The 21,037-nt window shown below is 40.6% G+C and overlaps 2 protein-coding genes across 2 annotated transcripts; one reads left to right on the plus strand and one right to left on the minus strand.

Annotated features, from left to right (window-relative positions):
- Window positions 1-886: 886 nt before the first annotated feature.
- opa3 (outer mitochondrial membrane lipid metabolism regulator OPA3) lies at window positions 887-3,479 on the minus strand. Its single transcript, XM_079246532.1, has 2 exons — window positions 3,315-3,479; window positions 887-1,766 (listed from the first exon to the last, which is right to left on the minus strand). The coding sequence occupies exons 1-2, from the start codon at window positions 3,454-3,456 to the stop codon at window positions 1,438-1,440; spliced, it is 471 nt and encodes a 156-aa protein (XP_079102658.1). The 5' UTR covers window positions 3,457-3,479; the 3' UTR covers window positions 887-1,437.
- Window positions 3,480-4,551: 1,072 nt separating this feature from the next.
- Window positions 4,552-20,156, plus strand: ppp1r13l (protein phosphatase 1, regulatory subunit 13 like). The gene is made up of 13 exons (XM_079246917.1): window positions 4,552-4,682; window positions 10,713-10,775; window positions 10,885-11,003; window positions 12,348-12,861; window positions 13,059-13,151; window positions 13,247-13,335; window positions 14,694-15,054; window positions 15,143-15,606; window positions 15,715-15,852; window positions 16,950-17,083; window positions 17,284-17,450; window positions 17,687-17,880; window positions 18,859-20,156. Exons 2-13 carry the CDS (start codon window positions 10,739-10,741, stop codon window positions 18,892-18,894), a joined length of 2,346 nt encoding a protein of 781 aa, XP_079103043.1. The 5' UTR covers window positions 4,552-4,682; window positions 10,713-10,738; the 3' UTR covers window positions 18,895-20,156.
- Window positions 20,157-21,037: the final 881 nt, after the last annotated feature.

A 21,037-nucleotide genomic window follows, 5' to 3' on the forward strand; every position in this document is an offset into this window, starting at 1 on the left:
ATATATATATATACATACATACATATATATATTTTTTTTATGTGTTTGTGTGTGAGTGTGTGTGTGTGTATTCTTGAAGCATTTGAAAAAGAACTAATTTTGTTGAAAAAGGCCCTGAAATATTACAAATTCCCTAAAGCCTATAAATTATGACTTTTTGAATAAGCTGTTTGAATGACGAGTGTATTTTGTTGCTTCCTTTTTCTTTGTTTCCTCTCTTAGAAAAAAATATACATATACATAAGGAATGTATATATTAGATGCATTACTCATCCACATATATTTGAAAACCTTATTTTGCAACAGTGCTAGCTCTTGTTTGCATGTTTTTTTTCCTCTTTCCTTCCTTCTTATGTTACAATTTTACTGCTTAGTTGCATTATATGTACCTGGAAAGCTTTAGACCTGTTACAAGCTATATTGTTGTACAATTTCTTTAAATTAAGAATTTAAAAAAAAAAAAAAAGTTCATTTACTATACTTAGCATTACATTTTCCTTTTTTTCCTCTTTCAACAATTTTAATTGTTAAAAACATAACACTAACAACAACAACAATAAGGGAAAAAGGTCTGGATAAATAATAAATTATTGCTATTTTTTCAGAAAACTTCAAGGCTTTTTTTAAAAAAGAAAAAAAAAGTTTATTACCGATACAATTGTAATGTATTTGGTATATTCACATTAAGCCGTACATGTTATGTCTACCCTTTGTTTTTTAAGGTGATTTCATGACATCAGTATATCCATTTGTTACTTCTCTTGCTCTTGGAACACACGGAAGTTGAAGCCACAGTCAGGGTTTGTAGGGCAATGCTGTTTTTAAACATCAGGGTACATAATGTGACACATTAACTGACAGCATATCATTTTATTTCACACCATCTTTTTTTCATCAGATACAATTTACATGAACCAACTATCACAATATAAACTGTACAGAAAGTTGTAGGGATGAATCAGATGTTTGCTTGTTTTGTATGAAAGTTTTTAAAACTGTTGAACTGTACAGTCAATTGCCACTTAAGCCAATAAATCATGAAAATAAACAATTTATAAATGTCTCCATCAAGATCACTGGATTGAAAAAAAAAATCAAATAATGATATGCTTGAGCTGTCACAAAATATATTAGCTTTAGGTTTACCATTGCCTGGCTCTGTACATTTTTATGTACAATTGATTTTATGATAACATGCAAAGTCAACCATAGAAATTTACTATGAATGTCATAGTAATCCCATTTTACAACTACTTGCTCAAAACTTGAGCAAATTAAAGCACCTGAATCACACAGTGCACTTGTGTCTACGTCCTCCAACCAAATTAATGGCAGGGGATAAGTGTGAAGCAGGGTAATGACAGTAGTTTGTTGGTGCACTTTTAGCTGTTCACACACAGGTCAACAATATGCACTGCTGCATAACACAAAACTTAGTCACTTTTTTGTGGGAGCAGGAAATGAAAGTAGCAGCCTGTTGATCTCTCTGAGCTGCGCATCTAGTGTCTCTGTTGTTAGTGATAATTCTGCTATTTGAGTCTGTAGACTATTCAAGGTCTCGTTCAGCTCCTCCTCCTTGCGGCGAGAGTTAGCGGCTTGCCTGCTGTACTCCAGCACCATGCAACCGCCACCTATAAGGAAGATAATTGCTTCTCCCAGCAACTCTGCACCAAGCTCTGCAGCCGCCTCCTCGTTCAATGGCTTAATGGTGGAGCCCCGAAAGCCCATGATGCGCATCTTTGTTCTCATTTCAATCCAGTGATAAACTGTGAAGATAAACACAAAGGCAGTTTGCCAGTTAGACTTTTATATCTGATCAGAAGTAAACACTTGGTAACAATTGGTAAAATCTATTCTGCTACTAATTCTTATAACTTGGAACCACTGACTCCTGTCAAAGCGAAATGGGAGGAGGAACTTGAAAGTGTAATCCCTGAAGACGTTTGGAAAACTGTTATAAACAATATCTTCTTCTCTTGGGTAATCCAATTTAAAGTCGTTCATAGATTGCCCTGGTCTAAAGTGAAGCTGGTAAAATTTAAACCTGATTTGGATCCTAACTGTGATCGTTGTGAAATTAAACCTGCAACACTATCTCATATGTTTTGATCTTGTTCAGAACTGGCACAGCTTTGGCATGCATTTGGGATTAATATGGTTGCTGAGGCCAAGTCTGCAAGATTTGGCGTTGCACCACAAATTTTCAGCAGTCATAAATATAAAGTAGTAATTGCCTTTGCCACACTTATTGCTCGCAGGCTTGTACTGCTTAAGTGGAAGGAAAAGCATCCTCCGTCGTTTAAATTATGGATTGTTGATCTTTTCCATCATTTAACACTGGAGAAAATAAGGTACTCTCTTAGAGGCTGCGTCAATAAGTACTTCAATATCTGGCAACCTATTTTGGATCAGATTAAAAAAGGTGGATCCCTCACTTATCTTACATGAGTAACTTCATCTTTGAATTATTGTTTGTGGAATTTTTTTTTTTTTTTCTTTAAATGGTGCAACAGGGTGGGTTTGTTCCGGGGAGTTAAATATTAAAAAAAAGATGACTGTATTGTATTTTCAATATAATGTCTAATTAATTTTTCAATTAAAAAAAAAAAAACTTTGAACAAAAAAAGAAGTAAACACTTGTACATGTGGGGAGATATACAAAGCCAGAATGGTTTAAATACATCACTACACCACTAACTAAATTCTGAATAATTTCAAATACAAAGTTCTTATAATGAAGTTGTTGAGTTCACTTGACTGTCATGTTTTCTTCTTATGCAACCTAACAACTCAATCTGAGATCTCTTTGAGTTACCATGACAATAATTTTCACCGTCTGTTTTCATTTTGAGTCCAACGCTACTTCAGAAGATGCCAAATGTGCATTTTTTGTTCATAGTTTTAAAATAGTTTGTGAGAATTTGTTTTTCTCAGAGAACCCTTCTTATAGTTGACCACACTGTATACCGTATATAACATGGTTAGCTTTACTTGTCGTTCAGGGAACGTCTGGAATAATTACACAAGAACCGTCTCATGTTTATTAAAGTTAACAACAGACTCATATTTATTTTATTAAATCCATATTCTTTAGCGAAGGTTAGATTCTGGTCTGTCATGTCCTCACTGTTCAATGACAGACTAGCCCCGCCCACTTCAAGATGGAGTGCGTACCATTGGTAGAACATAAGGATATAGCAACGTGATTGGATAAGCCGTTTTGTAAGGTTCAATGTCATTGGCTGTTGGAATTGTATCAAACGTCGAGCAGTGTGAACTCTTAGCAATTAGCGGCTATTAGCCTGGCTACTTACTCTGCGCCGGCGGTAAACAGATGTAGTTTTTAAAGAACTCGCTTCTCCGTGCTCCAGCTTTTATCCTGTTCGCCACAGGTTTGCTCATCTGTCTCACTCCGAGATAGAGGAGCTTGGCGATAGGGAAGGCACCGACAACCATCTTGACGGAAACGCTCCACCAGATTCGAGGAGGGTCACGTAGTAATTACGTCATTGCGTTTAATGATTGACATGTTGAATGACCAATCCACACACGTCTCCAGATTCTGCCCTTTAAACATATTAAGGTCAATATAAACAATAAAAACTGACCATGAACAATTTTTATGATTGAATAATTAATTCAATCATAAAAATTGTTTAAAAAGACTTGACTGATTTTAAAACCCAAATATGAATAATAAATCATTATTTTCTCACTGAATATATCTTGTATAAAACAGGACATATTATCAGGCTTTGTTAATCATTATTAGGCTAAGTAGCTACAAGTACACACTACTGTTTTACTTGAACATTTATTCTTAGATTTATTTGAACTCATTTAATTTAAGAAAGTATGAACATGAGCTGATTCATATTTTGTCTCATGACTTTATTTTGTTTGCAAGTAAACTTCAGCTACTGCACTTCAGGCCTGCTAAACATGCTAAAACCAGCTGTCAAGGAAGCACTCATGTGCAAATAATGAAGAGGTGTTAACGGATGACTGAAACCATTAGTCCTCAGTCAACTATTGTTAGAGAGAAAATCATTAAAATGTTTCATAAATATGTGAAATATATATATATATATATATATATATATATATATATATATATATATATATATATATATATATATATATATATATATATATATAGCCAGACAGCCAGGCAGACAGATAGATAGATAGATAGATAGATAGATAGATAGATAGATAGATAGATAGATCAATTTGTCTATGCACTTGCAATGCAAATATGTGGAACATTTTTAGGTTCAACTTTATCTATCCGGCAGAGGGAAGACTTTTTACACCGTAAAGTGGCTTTGAGCAATAAATAAATATATTAATAATGCTTGCGTCATAGAACACAGCTAAAAGTGAAAAGTCACGGTAGGCTCACCTGGAACAGATGTGATGGACACCTGTCTCAGATTACAGCAGCGCAGAGAGAGAGAGAGAGAGAGAGAGAGAGAGAGAGAGAGACAAGGGGCAGGACTAGGAGCCAAAATAACGCAAGTCAGTGCGCAGCCATGAGCAAATGTCTGGAGTCACCGCAACAGGAGCAAAACACAAGCTGAACTGCTCCAACTCCAGGAAGACAAGAGGCTTTGAACAGAGCTCGGGTTTCCTCTCGAGTTTGGAACAAAAGAAGCGAGAGGGACCCTGAGGTTTGTGAGGTAAGAAAGTTTCCACTTTTCCTCGCAACGCAGGCGGACTGCGCTTATCTGCTGGAAGATTCACGCTGCACCAGGTCTCATTAGATCATTCCTCTCTTGTGTTGGCTCGCTGGTATAGCTCTATTGTTTGCAGTTTGTGTTAAGCAGATTTTTTCCTCATTTTTCACCAGTGTTTCATGCCCCCTCTTCCATTGTGAGGAGTCTTGCATGTGAGGAGGAGCTTGTTCTTTAATGAAAATCAGATGTGTCCAGCGGTGCCTGGCATACCTCACTGCTTCAGTCAGCTGCTGACTGGACCTGGGCACACTGATTTTAACCTCTGCACCACTCTGTCACATTAAGCCCATTGCAATCCACTGAAACCAATCAAGACTTTGCTCTTTGCACGGAGCATTTTTCAAGTTTTTATATGATATAATTATATAATATTCATGTTGTGACCCATTTTGGTTCTCCATGTTAGTTAAAAATGTGTGAGATTTTGCAGAACTCAGATTTTGCAGTCTGTTAGTGAACTTAACCTTTCTGTCAGAGCAGGATTTAAAAGGAATTCTTCCAACTTCTGTGCTTTGCATTGGATCTCTGTCAAAACCAGCTGGGTTACATTGTAAAATACACTTGCTGCGACTTGTTGCTTAACAGATCATGGTGAAAACATCTGACATGAACTGAAACCCTGCAGTAATGATGTTTGTGACTTGTGCAATCCCCTACACAGCACACTGTGGGCATCAGTGACCGGCTAAAAATGTGGGTTATGTTGTGTGGAACTGTGAGATTCCTGAGTCACATGCTGTGCAGAACAGTGTTGCTCTGGAGGTTACGTGGATTACAGGCATAGTGCAACATGACAGAGGGTCTGGAACTGGAAACAGGCTATCGTTTTATTTGCTTGATGAAAGATCGGCAGAAATTCCTCTTTCCTGACCTTTTAGGGGATCAGCCGATCTGTCTTTTGAAAGGCTTTTTGTAATGACAGTTGCTGTCATCAACCGATGATGTTTCATTCTTATGACTAACTAGATTGAGGTGTAAATGTTTTAAAACAATGTTTGGGTGGAGTTTTTGTTAGCAAAAAGCTGTTAAAGCCAGAAAATGTCATCGTGCCATTTTTGGGTGTCTGTGGGAAGAAGAAGAATCCACATAAGTCATCAATTCACTGCTGTTTGGTTTTGTAATTTCGTTGAGCAAACTTTTGGATACAGAGTGTGATTGTATGGGGAGCAGACACAGACGATGAAGAAGCATTGGTGTGTCATCTTCTGGTTCCTGTGACACAGATTCCTGGTATTTTATGAAACAATTACACCAAACTCCCACCTGCATTTGCACATTTAGCCTTGGACTTGTTTTCCCATTGCCGTCCAGTCACGCAATCAACCTGTTTAAAAGAGGTGGCTATCACATGAGATAGTAGTGCAACTGTGTAAACATCACAGCAGATGCTGTATTTGTTGTTAGACATCTGACCAATCTGTTTTTTTATTTCAGTGGAATTGTGAGAAAGGAAGGGTGATGTTTTTTACTGGAGGCTAGGAGAGTGAAGCAGAGCTTGTGTTGTCTGCATGACGGCATACAGGCTTAAGTTCAAGGCCAAAGAAAAGAAAACCTGTAACAAAGGAAAGTGGTAGTATCAGCCAAATCCTCCTCGACAAAACAAGACGATCTGGAGGAAGGACACGAGGGAGGAACCGACAGTCATGAAGCAGGATACTGAGGAAATGAATGAATGCCTGGATGGAAATAAGGAGTTCAGCAGAAACTAGACACCCTCTCATACGTGTAATCTTGAGTTGGTGCTGGACGTGAATGGGAAAAGGGAGGGACTGCTGGCATTATAGGTCAGACACACCCTTGCATTCTTCAAAAGCTAATGATTATTGTCTTCAATCCTTAAATCTCCCCTCTGCTTCCCACAGGATGTCTATGCTTTACACATTTTTGGAGTTTTCATTGCATAAGTTAGCTGTCTTTTCTTTCGTGTTGTCCTCTTGTGGCTTTTCATGTCGCTTCATTGTTGGAAAGAGTTAATTATTAACACAGCAGAACCAGAGGACTTTGTAAGACACACACTGAAGCGAAGCTGGAAAGAAAGTGAGTTTGAGGTTTTCCATGAAACTTTTCGAGTACAGAACAGTGGCGAGCCAGGAATAGCAGAAAAACTTCCACAGTGGCCGCAAGCTGTCAGTCTGCTTTAAACTTTAAGATGATTAATCTCTGCGTTTCTCCCGTCTTTATCATCATGGACTCTCATGTACATTTACAGCATGTTAACAGCATATTAGATACTCTTGATCTTGCATGTCTGCAAAAAAAAAACAAAACTTATAATGTAAAATCAAATGGAAAGTTTAGTATTTTAACTGGCTTTTTTTTTGCACATGAAAGCAAACACTGATAAGAAGAGGGAAGGAAAATTAGATGCAAATGTCCAACACAAACCACGGGGATAAAACAGAAAGAAAGAGACCAGAGAGGTCCTCAAAAATCACAAAATGACTGCAAAGAAATAAGCGGGTCCAGAATTCACTGTGCATCACATGCTCAGCCATCCCTCAGTTTTCAGGAATTATCAGGAAATGATGCAATAATTTATTCAAACATGTGTAAACATGAACAGAAATGCAGGTTTGGAAGTAAAGAGTCAGTCCAGGTCTCATCACAGCCTGAGCCCTCCGAGAGAAGCTTTCTGTCTTCTCTTCAGACTTCTTGAAGGACTTTCCAAACCTCTTCTCTGGATGTTTCTGCCTCTGTCCAGATGATCCCACACTGCTTCAATGTTGACGTCCGGGCTCTGAGAACTGGTCTGCCATTGGTCTTAAGTCCAGTTCTTGTGTCTCCCTGTTTCGCTTCCTTTAAAAATGGCTTCTTGACAGCCACGTTTCCATGGAGACCGTTTCTGATGAGGCTTCAGTCAACAGACGATGGATCAACTGAAGGTCCAGGTCTCAGGTCCTGGGGATTTGTTCCTGTCGTGTTCAGATCCTGTTCCTCTGCTGTAGCTGGTTGTTCATGGACCTGACACTTCTCTCACAGTTTCCTCAAATGTTTAAGGCAGGCATGTATAAACACACCTGAATCTAATTAAACTAGTTCTGCACAGTGACTCAATAATTAGAGTTAGGTGTGTTGAAGAAGGGATGCAGAGAAAACCTGCTGGATTGTGGCTCCAGCAGGACCAGAACGAGTCGCCGTGTTTTAAAGACACACTGTGCATCAGGCAGATAGCAGCCAGGTTTTCAGCCAACAACTCTTTGGGAATCGCCTTGTTGCTGCTAAAATCCGGCGTCTAACTGTCTGATCGTTGCTGTTTTCCAGAGAGGCATGTGAGGAGTCTTTGTGTCAGGCTGCTGGAAACAAAAATCCCAAAGATTCTTGTTAAAAAAGACTTTTTTTCTGCTTCATCCTTTGTGTTAAGGAGGTTCCAGTGTTGGCACAAGGAGCATTATCAAGCCAAGTCTTTTTTTTAAAATTTTTTTTAATACAACACATTTTCTTATTTCCAAGCAAAGTAAAGAGGTCAGAATTGAGTTTTTGCGCAAAACACAAAAGTATTTCTTCACTGGATACTTAGGCTGACTGAAATAAACTGTAGCTGTGAGGGTGAAGTGGCTGTCTTCCAGTAGCACCAGCCATGCACAAGGCCCCATTAGCAGGGAAGGGGTTGGGTGCGTGAATTGCAGGGCGGTGAAGGGAGGACAGAGTTTTGACCTTTGTGAATCAGCAAGAGCTCTCGGAGTGAGCGGCCCTCGACAAAGATAAGAGTCACAGGCTGTTTTGGAAGGAGAAAGCCTCAGTGGGAGGAGTGGTGAGGAATGCAAGTCTGCAAACAAGCCTGACAGAGACATGACAAGTTCTTGCCACAGGCCAGCGAAGCACAGAGAAAGCGTGAAAAGCTCTTATTATCTGACTGTGCCGTGAGCTTCGGTTAATGTTCAGGTGCTGTTGGCTCATGCAGACGCAGAACAGGCTCATGATGGCCGCCATCGACTTGATGTTTTCTGGAAAAACACCCCATGCATCATTAGGAGTCAACAGCCCTCCCTTTACTTTCTCTTGGACCAAAAGTTATTTATTGTTTCGCGTGTCAATCATATGAAGTTAATTTTTTTTTTTTTTTAAATAAAGTTTCAATCCTTGAGGAGGAAACGGCTAGCATCCATAAACCCAGTTTTCTGGAGGAAACCTTCTTAATTCTTGCTAACATTTGTCTTTTGAATGTAATGAGAAACAATTTACCGTGACTGCAGTCCTGCATGAAATGTCTGCAGTATTTCCCACCATCAGGCTGCTGCACTCTGGGCTGCTGGAGTGTGCAACGCTCACTTATCTTTAAATAACTGAACTGATGAAAACACCTCACATGATGCAACAATATCTGGAAAAAATCAGAAAAGATTGGTGCATTTTTATTCCTGCAGCTCCGTCTCGGTCCGGCAGCGTGGGCTTTTCTCTCTGTGATCCAGTCAGAAATGGAAAAACTAGCTGAAGGATCTCAGAAATGAAAAACAGTACTTATACTGCTCCACAAGGTTGCAAAGTACTGTGTTCCTACAGGCTGTGGACTGGATAATTTATATGAAAAGTCTAGTAATTTACTGCTAAATTAAAATGAACAGTGAAAATAAGATGAGAAAACAATGAAATCTGAAATCAGCAAGCTGGAGGCTGGATGCATCGTTCAGTCTGGACAGGTCACCAGTCTATAACGGGGACAAACAACCACTCACACTATGGAGAATTTAGAAACATGTTAACCTAACAAGCATGTTTGGACTGAATGAGGAAAGAACCCACACATGTATGGGGAGAACATGCAAACACCACACTAAGCCCAAGCTGAGGCTCAAAGCGTCTCGCTGCGAGGAGATGGTGGAAACTACCACACAGTCATTTTTTATGTTATTAGTTTTTGTTTGTTTTTTTCCTAACAAATGTTATGTTAAAGGTTTTGAAGACCTCCATTTATTCACTTTGGGATCTGGTTTAAAAGGTTTTCCGGGTTCCAAAACACCATGTGAACAAAATGTCCAGATGATTTAAAAACCCAAACTTGACCTGTGAAGGCCATGTCTCCATGTTGTTTCAGAATCGTACACAACAATGTTTTCTACATTATTTCAAATACTTAAAGGTTATCATGTGGTTTATTTAATTTCACAGCTGAAGTTTCAACTAAACACCTGGTTTTCTTGTTATTAATCAGCTGCTACAGAATTTTCATCTTATTCTGATGATCCTAATCAAGCTGTTAAAGTCTGGATTATTTCATTTATTTTGTAATAACTCAGAGTTAAAGTTGTAGAAATGAAAATCATTGTAGCATTGAAGGAAACCTTCGGGTTCTGCCGGAGGTTTCCTTCCTGTTAAAAGGGAGTTTTTTCCTTCCCAGTGTGCTTGCTCAGGATGGGAGATTGAGTTGGACCTCCAACTCAATCTGTTGGTTTCCTTATATAGGCTGTTATGAATTGGCTTTCATTATGTTTTTTTTTTCCTGTCTGTAAAGCATCTTGAGATGGCATTGCCGTGATTTGATGCTGTATAAATAAAGTTGAATTGAATAGTTGAATTGAATCTGGACTATTCTGTATTTACCACATAACCAGTAGTGAGTTCCACCTGTTTCTGACTGTCTGCTACGTCAGCCATTTTCTGTCATGATGTTGAGCAATAACATCTGCAGCACTGATTAAAATATTAGTCAAGATGTTAAACACATGGAACCAGATGTCCTCTTCTTTTATTTTTTTTCTTGGCTGACAGTCTGAGGAAACTGCAGCTTGTATAGACACAGAAGGCATTCCAGTTATTTAGTCAAGTGCCTGAAGGAGGTGACAGAACTGGATTAGAAAGGGAAGGTCTTAACGCGATAATTTACATGCAGTTCTCAGAGGAAGAGAAAGGAGTGAAAGAACCGAGAGGTCACAGTCTGTTGGTCCGAACTGTCGTCTTGTTACAGATAAAATGCACATGAATACAGGAAAGTGTGCGGCTTTTCTCCTAATGGCTGCAGTGGTTTGTCTTTTCCAGGAGTTGATCCCTGTTGCGTTGCAGCCATGAGCTCACAGACCGGCTTTGGCAGCAACATGCTGTGTAAGTTCCCACAAGTCTTTTATTTGTCTTTCAGCTTGGCTCATATTTGTGCACATGGGAGCAATATCCTTCACTAATTATCTGCACTACTTATATGGTTCATATTCAGTCCAGACCATGAATGACGACCTGAACGCATCACTGGCTGCAGCGGATGAGTTATCCAGGGAATTTAACTCCCTGCTGAAGGAGGCCTCATCCGACAACAACGACACATCTGGATTTCAGGTACACACAAATCCACACATAACTCATTCTCTGTCTTCAGCCCAGTTTGTTTCTTATAGCTGAAAGTGTTTACAGCACATGTCAGTGAGCTTCCTGCTACAGCTATAGCCAAAGCATCAAAAGAACAGTTTTATAAGATTTTTTAAGTAGGGATGCACTGATCCACTTTTTGGGAGTTCTGATCCGATACTGATATCTGAAACTGGAATATCCGCCGATACCAAACATGTTTATGTGAACATTATTGCGACTATGGTTATTATTGCTGTTATAACTGTGTAAGATTTCATTAGGTTGTAATAAATGACCCATCCCTCCTAAAGTTACCTCACCAATACAAATATAATAACATTACAGATCTTACAATTTCAACAAGTTTTATGTTGATTTGGCACATTTTACCTAAATACAACTATAAATGTGTGGTTTTGAAACAAAGATCTAGCTTAGTGTAATAAAAAATGTCACATTTTAACATTCAAGGCATTTATTTCTTTTAAAACATGTCTGAAGCATGTCTTCAAACACATCTGCGTGGACATGACTAGTGTGGTATCAGTACACTTTTATTAACACTAAGTACGAGTACACACGCTTGGTATTGAGACGATACCGATACTGGTATCGGTGCATACCTACTTTTAAGGATATTACAGTTGTGGAAAAAGGGAGAACACCCATTTAGATTTATTGTACAGATAAATCAGCAGATCCAGGGAAATTACTAGAATGAGGGGAGTTTTAGCCAGAAAGCAGAGGCAAGGCACAGGAAAAACTAGTCCGTTATTACTGCTCCTTTCAGGAATTCAGCAACCAAATGCACTCCATTTCCTCTATAAATGCAGATGTTTTGTTACTTTATCTGCTCCGCAGCTTTCAGCTACGTGTTAACACAGTGCCAAGGAGGAAAGACATCAGTAATGATCCTAGAGAAGCTGTTTATCCATCTATGAAAGGTTATAAGGTCAATTCCAGCCCAGAACTCTGCAGAAAGATGATTCATAAGTGGAAAACTCATTCACAAAGCTGCTAATCATTTCAGGAATAGACGTGGCAGCATGCTGAGTCCAAGGTCAGGGTGTGCAATGCTCACAAAACTTTAACTTATTTGTTTTACTTTAAGAAAAAAATCTTAAATAGTTTAATCAAAGTGACAAACACCTTTCTCATCTTTTCGCCCCTTCTTCAACTTTTATGTGCAAATTGTTGGATTATATTAAAAATGAGCACATATTTTCCACAGCGACCTGCCTTAGTTTCAGCATATTGTAGTTGGGTTAACTTGTCCCTGCTAAGATGCCACATTGTTTAAATTTGCGGTTTCAATCTTTTCTTATGCAACAGAAAAATGTTCTCAAGTCCAGCTCTACTGTGTCCAAAGAGCCACATCTGTCTTCTGGGTCGTCCAGCATCTCCAACACCCCACATCTGTCATGGAGCAGCACTGGTGACACCTTCGTCTCTAAACCTTTGTCTTCGACCTCAACATCTTTCCGTTCCATTGACTCTGGCATCTCCAGCAGCAGAAACGCACCCTCCTCTCCTATGATGTCCAACAGCCCACACTCGTCTCCAACTTTCAACAGGAGGGTGCACTCTCCACTTCCTCCAGCTGGGTCTGATAGCTACTCCAATACTCTGCCGAGCCCCAAACAGTCACTTCATTCCCAACGGCCCAGTTCACCAGTTCAGACCTCTTACAACCTGCTGAGTCCTTATGACAGCCATATGGGCCACAGGTCACCTCGTCAGGACAGAGGCCCATCCCCATTGTCTTTCAGAAGTTCTTCCCCGAAGCCTTTCAGCCAACCAGTGTCCAGCACGCTTCCTCGAAATTTTGCCAGATTCATGCAAACTGGTAAGAAGGTCTTCTGATCCAGCAGTAAAATGATCAGAAAACTATAAAGCTAATCAACACCTTTCAATTAGTATAGGCTAAAGTGAAGTTATTTCCCTTTTTACTCGTGTTTTGTAAATAATAATTCTTATTTCCAGTTTTAGTTGTGTCTTATTTGCTCTTTCCTTGCCCTTTTATCTTCATTCTCTTTCTGTAAGATGAGGGCATGCAACGACATAAAAGTCCTGGCAGATGGAATGAAACAGATCTGGACGTGTCTTATGAGAAGAAACCTCACCACACTTACGACAGTTGGTTCATTTTCAGTCTCATTTGCATGTGAATTCCTGAAGCCAGTTTTCATGCAACACCTCTGTTCTTAAAGAACTTTAACTCTCTGTTTCAGAGACAGAGTGGCTGCGGCAGTCCGTGCCAAACAGCAGCTGGCGGGAATCCAACCTCGATGGCCCTTCTCTGGCTACAAGCCCCAAAAAGGTGGGCGGTACTGTTGTTTATTAGTTGGGAATTGCTCCAGATCTCCTAGCGTTGTTTTTACAGATTAGCATAAACTGGCTGAGCGTTTTACAGGAGTCATTATTTCCTTAGAAATAACACACCTTTCCTTTGCATCCTGAACAGAAGATTTAAATTACAGCAGTTTTTCTTGCTTTTCACAGTTTTGATTCTTCGATAAGTTAACTGGAAACCAGAGGTGGAACCAAATGGTAACCTGTGGTCCACTAGGGACTCCAAAAGGGAGTCAATTCCCATAGACTTCCATTTTAAAGACCAACTTCCCAGCAGAAATAAACATGTTTAGCCTCGGAACAAAAGCCATTTAAGGTTTAATAAATCAAGTTTCCCTTCATGAGAAAAGTGGGTGGAAATTTCTTCAACTAACTTGTTAAGAATTTATTTAATCTTGATATTCTGCATAGTTAATTAATGAGCTATTAAATTAGGTATCGTTTTATGAGTGCTAACTTCCCCAGGCTAATAACTAACTTGTCTGTGGAAATGATGACCAGAAGAAAGCATCTGCTTTGCCAGGCTAACAAATATCTTGCTAAATGACCCGCTGGATTAAATGGCTCACTGCTTTGGCTGAGCATTAGCATAGCCACGTGAACAACTATCTTGTCTATGCTATTGAGCCATCAAATCAGATTGCCTTTGCTTTGATTTAGCATAGCAAGGCTAACAACTATCTCTTCAATGGAATGACCCACCATAAAAGATGGTGCTTTGACTCAGCATTAGCATGACAAGGCTAAAGCTAACATGTCTGTGCTAGTTACTTTCATTCACTCATTTTCTATACTGCTCAATCCAATTCAGGGTCGCAGGTAAACTGAAGCCTATCCCAGTAATCATCAGGCAAGAGGCAGAGTACACCCTGAAAAGCTTGCCAGTCCATCACAGGGCTATGCTAGTGACTTACTGGACAGTAGAGCATAGTGAGGTTTCTAAATGTTCTGTGCTGACTGAATAGTCATCTAATGTTCATTCTTGTTTCATGTCTTACACTCACAAGTTTTCTTTCAGCTAATGTGTTAAAATTTCTTTTAAAAGGTACATAAGTCTATCATAGCAGTCACATTCAAAACTGTTTAAAATTTCTTTTAAAAGGTACATAAGTCTATCATAGCAGTCACATTCAAAACTGTTTGGACATAAAATTGTCTTTTGGATATGTAGACATAAGTATGAAAAACAACTCCAGTCCAGTCTTGTTTTCTTTATAAACAGAAAAAAAAGCATGGAAACAGAATTTCACACCTTAAGCTGAACTCTAGAAAATAGAGGAAATGTTGAAATGAATCTTAACTTTCTCTTTTTTCTTTTCTTTCTAGAATACAAGTCCAAATTTCCAGCAGGGTTCCTATAGTTCTCTCCCTCGTAACGCCTGTATATCAGTCCCGCCAGATATGTCACCCCAGAGCCACTCCCAGTTTTACCCCCAACCAATCATCTCCCGCATTTCTGTTCCTCCGATTTCCTCTAAATCCTGCCAACGTAAGCCCATTCCCCTATCTGTCATTTTGCGCCTCCAAAACCCTCAATGGGGAGCAATGGCCACCCATCATCCACGAGTCCTGGGAGGCGACGGAGAAGCAGCACACTACCAACCCGTTCCATCCATCCCAAGGGAGTTTTTCCACCATCCTGTCGTCCAGCCACCTGAACTGAGGCAGCCGGCTATATACAGTGATGGTAAAGCGTACTAAACACCTGCACACACCTGGACTCTGATGTTCATTGGGGTTTTGTGCTCTAAATGTGTTTATGTCTGTGTTTGCAGCTCTGAACCCAGGAGACGTGGATGCAGAGTTAGAGCGTGTGGAATATGCCCAGCGCATCCCAGTGATTTTGGACAATCCTCCCTTGCCAACAAGTGGTGGAGAAGTTGAACAGGTTACTCCCCGGCCCCTGAGTCCCACCAGACTCCAGCCAGTGGTGGCCCCTGAGGCTCAGAATGATGAAATTCCCAACTTGGAGGAGTTGCTCCGTATCAGGGCTGAAATACCCCGGGCACTAAAGAGAAAAGGATCTGTGGATCATTCACGACCTCTGAGGAAGGCCTCACAATACCAGCCAAACCAGTACAAAAACCTCATTGACAAGCTTTTTCGCAAGAAGGATCACCACCATAAAGGGGAGCAAGGTAGCGAGACCCACAGTTCCTCAGACGGAGAGGACAGTGCAATGCCTCCTTCTTCTAAACCTTCTCCTCAGACGGCCTTAGTGATTCAACAAGATGTCAAAGTGAGAAGCTGGTTTACATTAACTGAAGATCTAATAATCTCTTTTTATTCATTTAGATCCAGAATTTTTCTGTTATTATTACAGCTTATATGTTCCTTCCCTTTTCAGAACTACCATTCGATTCTGCGACGGTCCAGTCGAGATTGCAAGACTCCTGGAAAGCGAGCTCATCTCAGTCCGCTGGTCCTGCTGCTGGATGGGGCGTTACAGGGAGAGCTGGAGACAGTGCAGAGAGCTGTGAAGGAGGTGTGTGTAATATGTAGATGAATACTTATGAATTCCACTTCATGTTTTGAAGTTTCTCTTTTCTTTATTCCCAAATTACATGTTTTCCATTTTACTCTGCAACCCCATGTCTTCTGGGGAGGAGGAATGTGGCGCATGTACATAAAATATACCTTAAACCTTTAAAGCACAAACCCAAAAGTTAGGGGTTGCATGAATCCAAAGTCTTTATTTGGCACTTATAGCAAAATGCACAAAGGAACAAAAGAAAGAAAAACTTTCTTTTTTTGTACGTTAACGCGTTTTTTTTTTAACCATGTCCACCAGATGGCAGAAGACAAGTATCAGATGGTGTACAACGGGGGTTTGAGCAAAGTTTTTACCATAAAATTATGCAAATGGTCTCAAACTGTGTACATTAGATATGATACACTTAGCATGAAAGGGTTAAGGATATGATTATTTTACATCTAGAGGCCTGAATGACACAGTTGCTCGAGAGGAAAGGGGTCAGCGACCGGGGGGGACTGGCAGCGAAGAGCTTTAGGTTTAGCTTAGGTTTTAGGAACTTGCAGTGGCTGCTTGAAAGAACTGCGGTCTCTGCAGCCTACATGAGTCGTCTGCCCAACCAGATGAGCTTAGCGTTGCATTCTCTGACTTTCTGAGGGAGACATTAGTCCCGCAGCAAGTTGCATGAAATTAAAGTGAAGGAGATGATACACTCGCCTCAGTTTTAGCTTACATCAGCAGGCTGCAGAACAAAGAGAACCTGAAGCGAGTCTGAACCCAAACTGAAGTGCTACAAGTGATCTTCTAGCCCTGGATTTGACAAAAATGAGAGCTAAGACTCTTGTTACACTTAACTGAGGGAAGTTATGCTGACAATGCATTCTCATACTCCTATTTCCTCTCTGCCTGGAAGTCGACACGACATCCTCCTGATCTATTTGGCAGTTTAAGTTTCTCAAGGAGAAGAAATAGAAAAACTCCTTGATCTAGCTCTCTCTTTATTTATTTATACATATATAAACATATATATATATATATATATAATATAATATAAATGTGAGCGGATGCAATTAATTACATTGAAGTTCTTCTTTGAATGTTTCTTACAGATGACTGACCCCAGTCAGCCCAATGACGAGGGCATCACTGGTTTACACAACTCCATCTGTGCAGGCCATTTGCAAATAGTGGAATTCCTCGTTCGCATTGGAGCCAGCGTCAGCGCGCCAGACAGCCATGGATGGTAAATTTCACTCATGTTTATTTTTCTACCCTCTCTATTTCTTGTATCTGTGCCAAGTGGAAGCTTTATGTAACTCAGTTCATATGAAGGGTAACTTTAGGAAACGTGAGGATTCTATTCGGTGCAAAGCGACATCACCCTGTTGATTTTGGAGCTTCACACATGTGGTATTGAATGCCTGTGGTTTACTAATCTCCCAGGACTCCACTGCATTGTGCCGCCTCCTGTAACGACCATGCTCTGTGTGAGTTTTTGGTGAGGAATGGAGCTGCTGTCATGGCCAGGACAGAGAGCGATGGTGCAACTGCCTCCCAGAAGTGTGACCCTTACGCTCCTGGATTTGAGGAGTGTGAGAGCTTCCTGAAGGGTGAGTCAGCTGCACACACAAATACCAATGCATAGTTCACACCCTATAAAGAGATGTGTCATTAACGGCCAGAATGCAGTTAAATCCATAATTATAGCGTAACACAGTGTCAGCCAATTTGGATTAAAAACGCCTCGTGATCTCATCTTCGTGTGTTTTGCTGCAGGGTTTCGCAATCTGTCCTCTTAGCAGTTTAATCAGAATAAATAAGTCATTCTTCTTCATCGTGATTGCAGGTGTGGAAGAAGGCATGGGGGTGGAGAACAGCGGGGTGCTGTATGCGCTGTGGAGCTACCCTGCTCAGGCGACCGATGAACTGACCTTCAGAGAGGGAGACATGGTCACCATCCTACAGAAACCGGAGGGCTCTGACTGGTGGTGGGCGTCTCTCTGTGGGAGGGAGGGCTTCGTCCCAAACAACTACTTTGGGGTAAGATGTCGTTCTCTAAACCAGCAGCTTGACAACTAGAGCAGTTTTCACATGAACACCAGAGATTTTTGGGAGAAGTTGCAGAAAAGAAAAGTGCAGAAATTTTCATCTGACTATTGTAGTCCCACGACCAGAGGTGTAAAATCCAGATGTTGTAAAGTAGAAGTCCTGTCCAGCAGCTGTTCCAACCAGCGCTAAACCTGCTGAATGTAACTAGCTCAGCTCCACTGCAGGTAGATGAACCTGTTAGTGGAAAAACTCTGTTCTAAATGCACAGGTACATCCAGAAACATGGCAGGACTTCTGCTTTATGGCACCTGGATTACACACCTCTGCCCACAGCTGAACTTTTACTGACTTTTTTTCACAGAGAAGAGAAATCTTCGCCTTTCTCTTCTCTGAGCTCTCTCCAGCCACTAAAAGTCAGATGTCAGACTCTTTCCTTACATGTTGTGGGCTAGAAGCGGCTGGTGTGTTTATGCAGTTGCTGGCATGTGACATGGTCCATGAAGCGAAACTCAATACAATGAATGAAAATTGTGAAGCTCTCTGAATGCTGCAAGGCGCCAACGACTGCAGTAATGTGAATAATAAATGTCACTTTGCCTTCCAAACAAGTGACAAGCAGAGTTTTAAGGTAAAAGAAATTACACATCATCATAGTAAGTCCTGTGGGGGGGGGGCGGCATTTACGCTCCCCCAGCGACTGCATGAGATCGGTTGCGGCGTCACAGCTGGATGCTCTCCATAGGCTTGACTCACTCCTCTTCCAGACCTGACGTGCAGCCTGCGCTGGTTGATGAACTTTGCAAATTGTTGCATTCTGGTTTCATCTGCATTTTACACAGGGTCCCAACGTTTTGGGGCTGGGGTTTCAGCGATTTGCAGTTTTCTGGGGAATACATAGCTGTGGTTCATGTGTGGAAATGCCTACAGCACAGCAGAGAGAAAAACTTCTTTTTTCTTTTCTTTTCCCAGCTTTTCCCGAAGATTCGACCAAAATCTCTCTGTTAAGCCATCTCTTGAAGATCTGTACTGGCCAAGCTGCAAGTATGAAAAAGATCTGTCCCCCAAGAAGAGTGTTTGTATTTATTTTGGCCTTCCTGAAGAGAAAAAAAATCCCTTTTTCTTGTATAAAGGCTCAACTGGAGGATATTTTCTGATAAAAGTAGAACTCTGTGTACAGTAATCTCACTGTTGATCTTGCCAAAGGTCATGTAAGGGTTGTTTTCACTGCCGTCCAACTCGGCTGTGCTCCACTCAGAAGTTGACTTTACCGTCTCGCCAGCTGGTTGTGAACCAGAATGCAAACAGTAACTATTAGTGTTTGATTTACTCATCCGTACCGTCATTCTGGGTGTCGACAAACCCTCGATTGCTCAGTGTAGAAACAGGTTTGTAACTCTTATCTTGAGAAGCAAGAGGTGTGAATAAGTGTTGAAGGTTTAGTTTTTTTTGTTGATTTAGTTTAATCCGTGCAGATGTGACTGGTTTAACCGTAGTTTATCAGATTTAATGGCTGCTAGAGAAACTTTGCGACTACAGATGCTGATGAGATCAAATAGTGACCACATCCATAAGTTAAGATACCAAATATCATTTTGTAGTTTTAGGTTTTTGTGTGTTTTTTGTCTAGTACTTTCTTTACTATAGTATTAGTACTTAGTGCTCTGTGGCTGCAGTATTTCCAGCAGCAACTTGCTTGTATTGATCTGGTTTCTGCTTTGCTTGTTGTCCCTGCACAGTCGTATTTTGATCATCCTGCCTGTAAAGATGAATCATGTTGGGGAATGAGTGTGTGTTGCTCGTGACAAGGAAACTTTCTGGGTGTTTTTGTCTTTTTGGATTTTGTCATCAGTTTCCAGCTTTGTTGCTGTGGACTGTTGTGTGCATGAACTCTAACCCTTCGTAATAATGACCAAATATTTAAATTTCCAATAAACGTATCCATCACATGCTTGTGTTTTTCCTCAAAACGTTTGTGGCTTGAATTGAAACTGAGCAGCTAACCAGCAGATGGTGCCATGTGACCAAATTTAAAGTGAAAAGCAGCCTGTTTAAAGGTCTGATAATGTTCTGCATCCATGGGCTGGTTCTGGAGCCCATTCCAGCTGCTATCAGATGCATAACGAATGTAAACCTGGACAGGTCGGCAGATTGTCACAGGGCCGTTGCAGACACAAACAACTCCCAGTAAACTCCTATGATGCATTTGGAAAAGCCAGTTAAGGTAAAACCAGTGTTTTAAGGCAGGAGTGAAGCAGAGAAAACTAATGCATCCGTCTTTTCCAGTTTGGCTGTAAAATAAACTTTTTTTTCTCCTTTTATCACCTCTGCTTTGTGTATTATTTGTAAGCTTTTTGTTTCCTCTGTTTCCTTGAGGTTCTGTTCAGGCTTTTCTCTTTTATCTGACACCACAGCGCAGCCAGGCAACCACTGTGATGCTTAATGATTCAATTAGCAGCTCTATTATGCCGGAGTGTAATTACTAGTACTTTTTTTTTTTTTTTTTTAACGAAGCCTGAGTCCAGCCTTTTGATCTCCTGCCTCCCTTTAATCGTTTTATGGAACCACCAACGCTCGTGTGCTTCATCGCAAATGCAGAGCGTGAGTTTTACAGCTGTTTGCGATTCCACTTTTTTACATGTGCTGTCATGCAGATTAAACAGATTATGACACAGAGACAAACACACACTTTCACAATGTACCCACACAGCAGTGTGTATTTATAGTGAATTAATTTATCACTGCTGGTGAATAATTCACATTATTTAAACAGACTGAATGCTTTAATTGTAGGTTGGAGAAAAGATGTTTCACTGAAATGCATTCTGACCCCGATACGAGGACCGCTGTACAGAAAACTCACATTCTGCTCATATTTTACCAGTTGTATATTAAATCGAAGTCAGCAACTCAGCCAGTGAGGTTAGAATGTGTGATTTACACTCAGTAGGAAGTCAAGTAAGCACTGGTTCCAACCAAGATATGCAGGACGTTATCTCTGAACATACAGCACGTCCAGCCTGGAAGCAGATGGTCTCCGTCAGCAGAAGATCACACCGGGTTCCCTCCTGTCAGCAAGAACAGGAACCTGAGGCTACAATTCACACAGACTCACCAGAACTGGACAATAGAAGATGGAGAAACGTTGCTG

Source organism: Telmatherina bonti, assembly GCF_933228915.1.
Source record: "Telmatherina bonti genome assembly, chromosome: 9".
NCBI lineage: Eukaryota > Metazoa > Chordata > Actinopteri > Atheriniformes > Telmatherinidae > Telmatherina > Telmatherina bonti.

Excerpts from the sequence above, each read along its gene's own strand:
- opa3 (XM_079246532.1), bottom strand. The coding sequence starts at position 3,456 with ATGGTTGTCGGTGCCTTCCCTATCGCCAAGCTCCTCTATCTCGGAGTG. Across the intron at positions 1,767-3,314 it reads CTGTTTACCGCCGGCGCAGA|TTTATCACTGGATTGAAATG; the intron begins GTAAGTAGCCAG and ends TTATCTTCACAG.
- ppp1r13l (XM_079246917.1), top strand. The coding sequence starts at position 10,739 with ATGAGCTCACAGACCGGCTTTGGCAGCAACATGCTGT. Across the intron at positions 13,152-13,246 it reads ACCTCACCACACTTACGACA|AGACAGAGTGGCTGCGGCAG; the intron begins GTTGGTTCATTT and ends TCTCTGTTTCAG. Across the intron at positions 15,055-15,142 it reads GCCGGCTATATACAGTGATG|CTCTGAACCCAGGAGACGTG; the intron begins GTAAAGCGTACT and ends CTGTGTTTGCAG.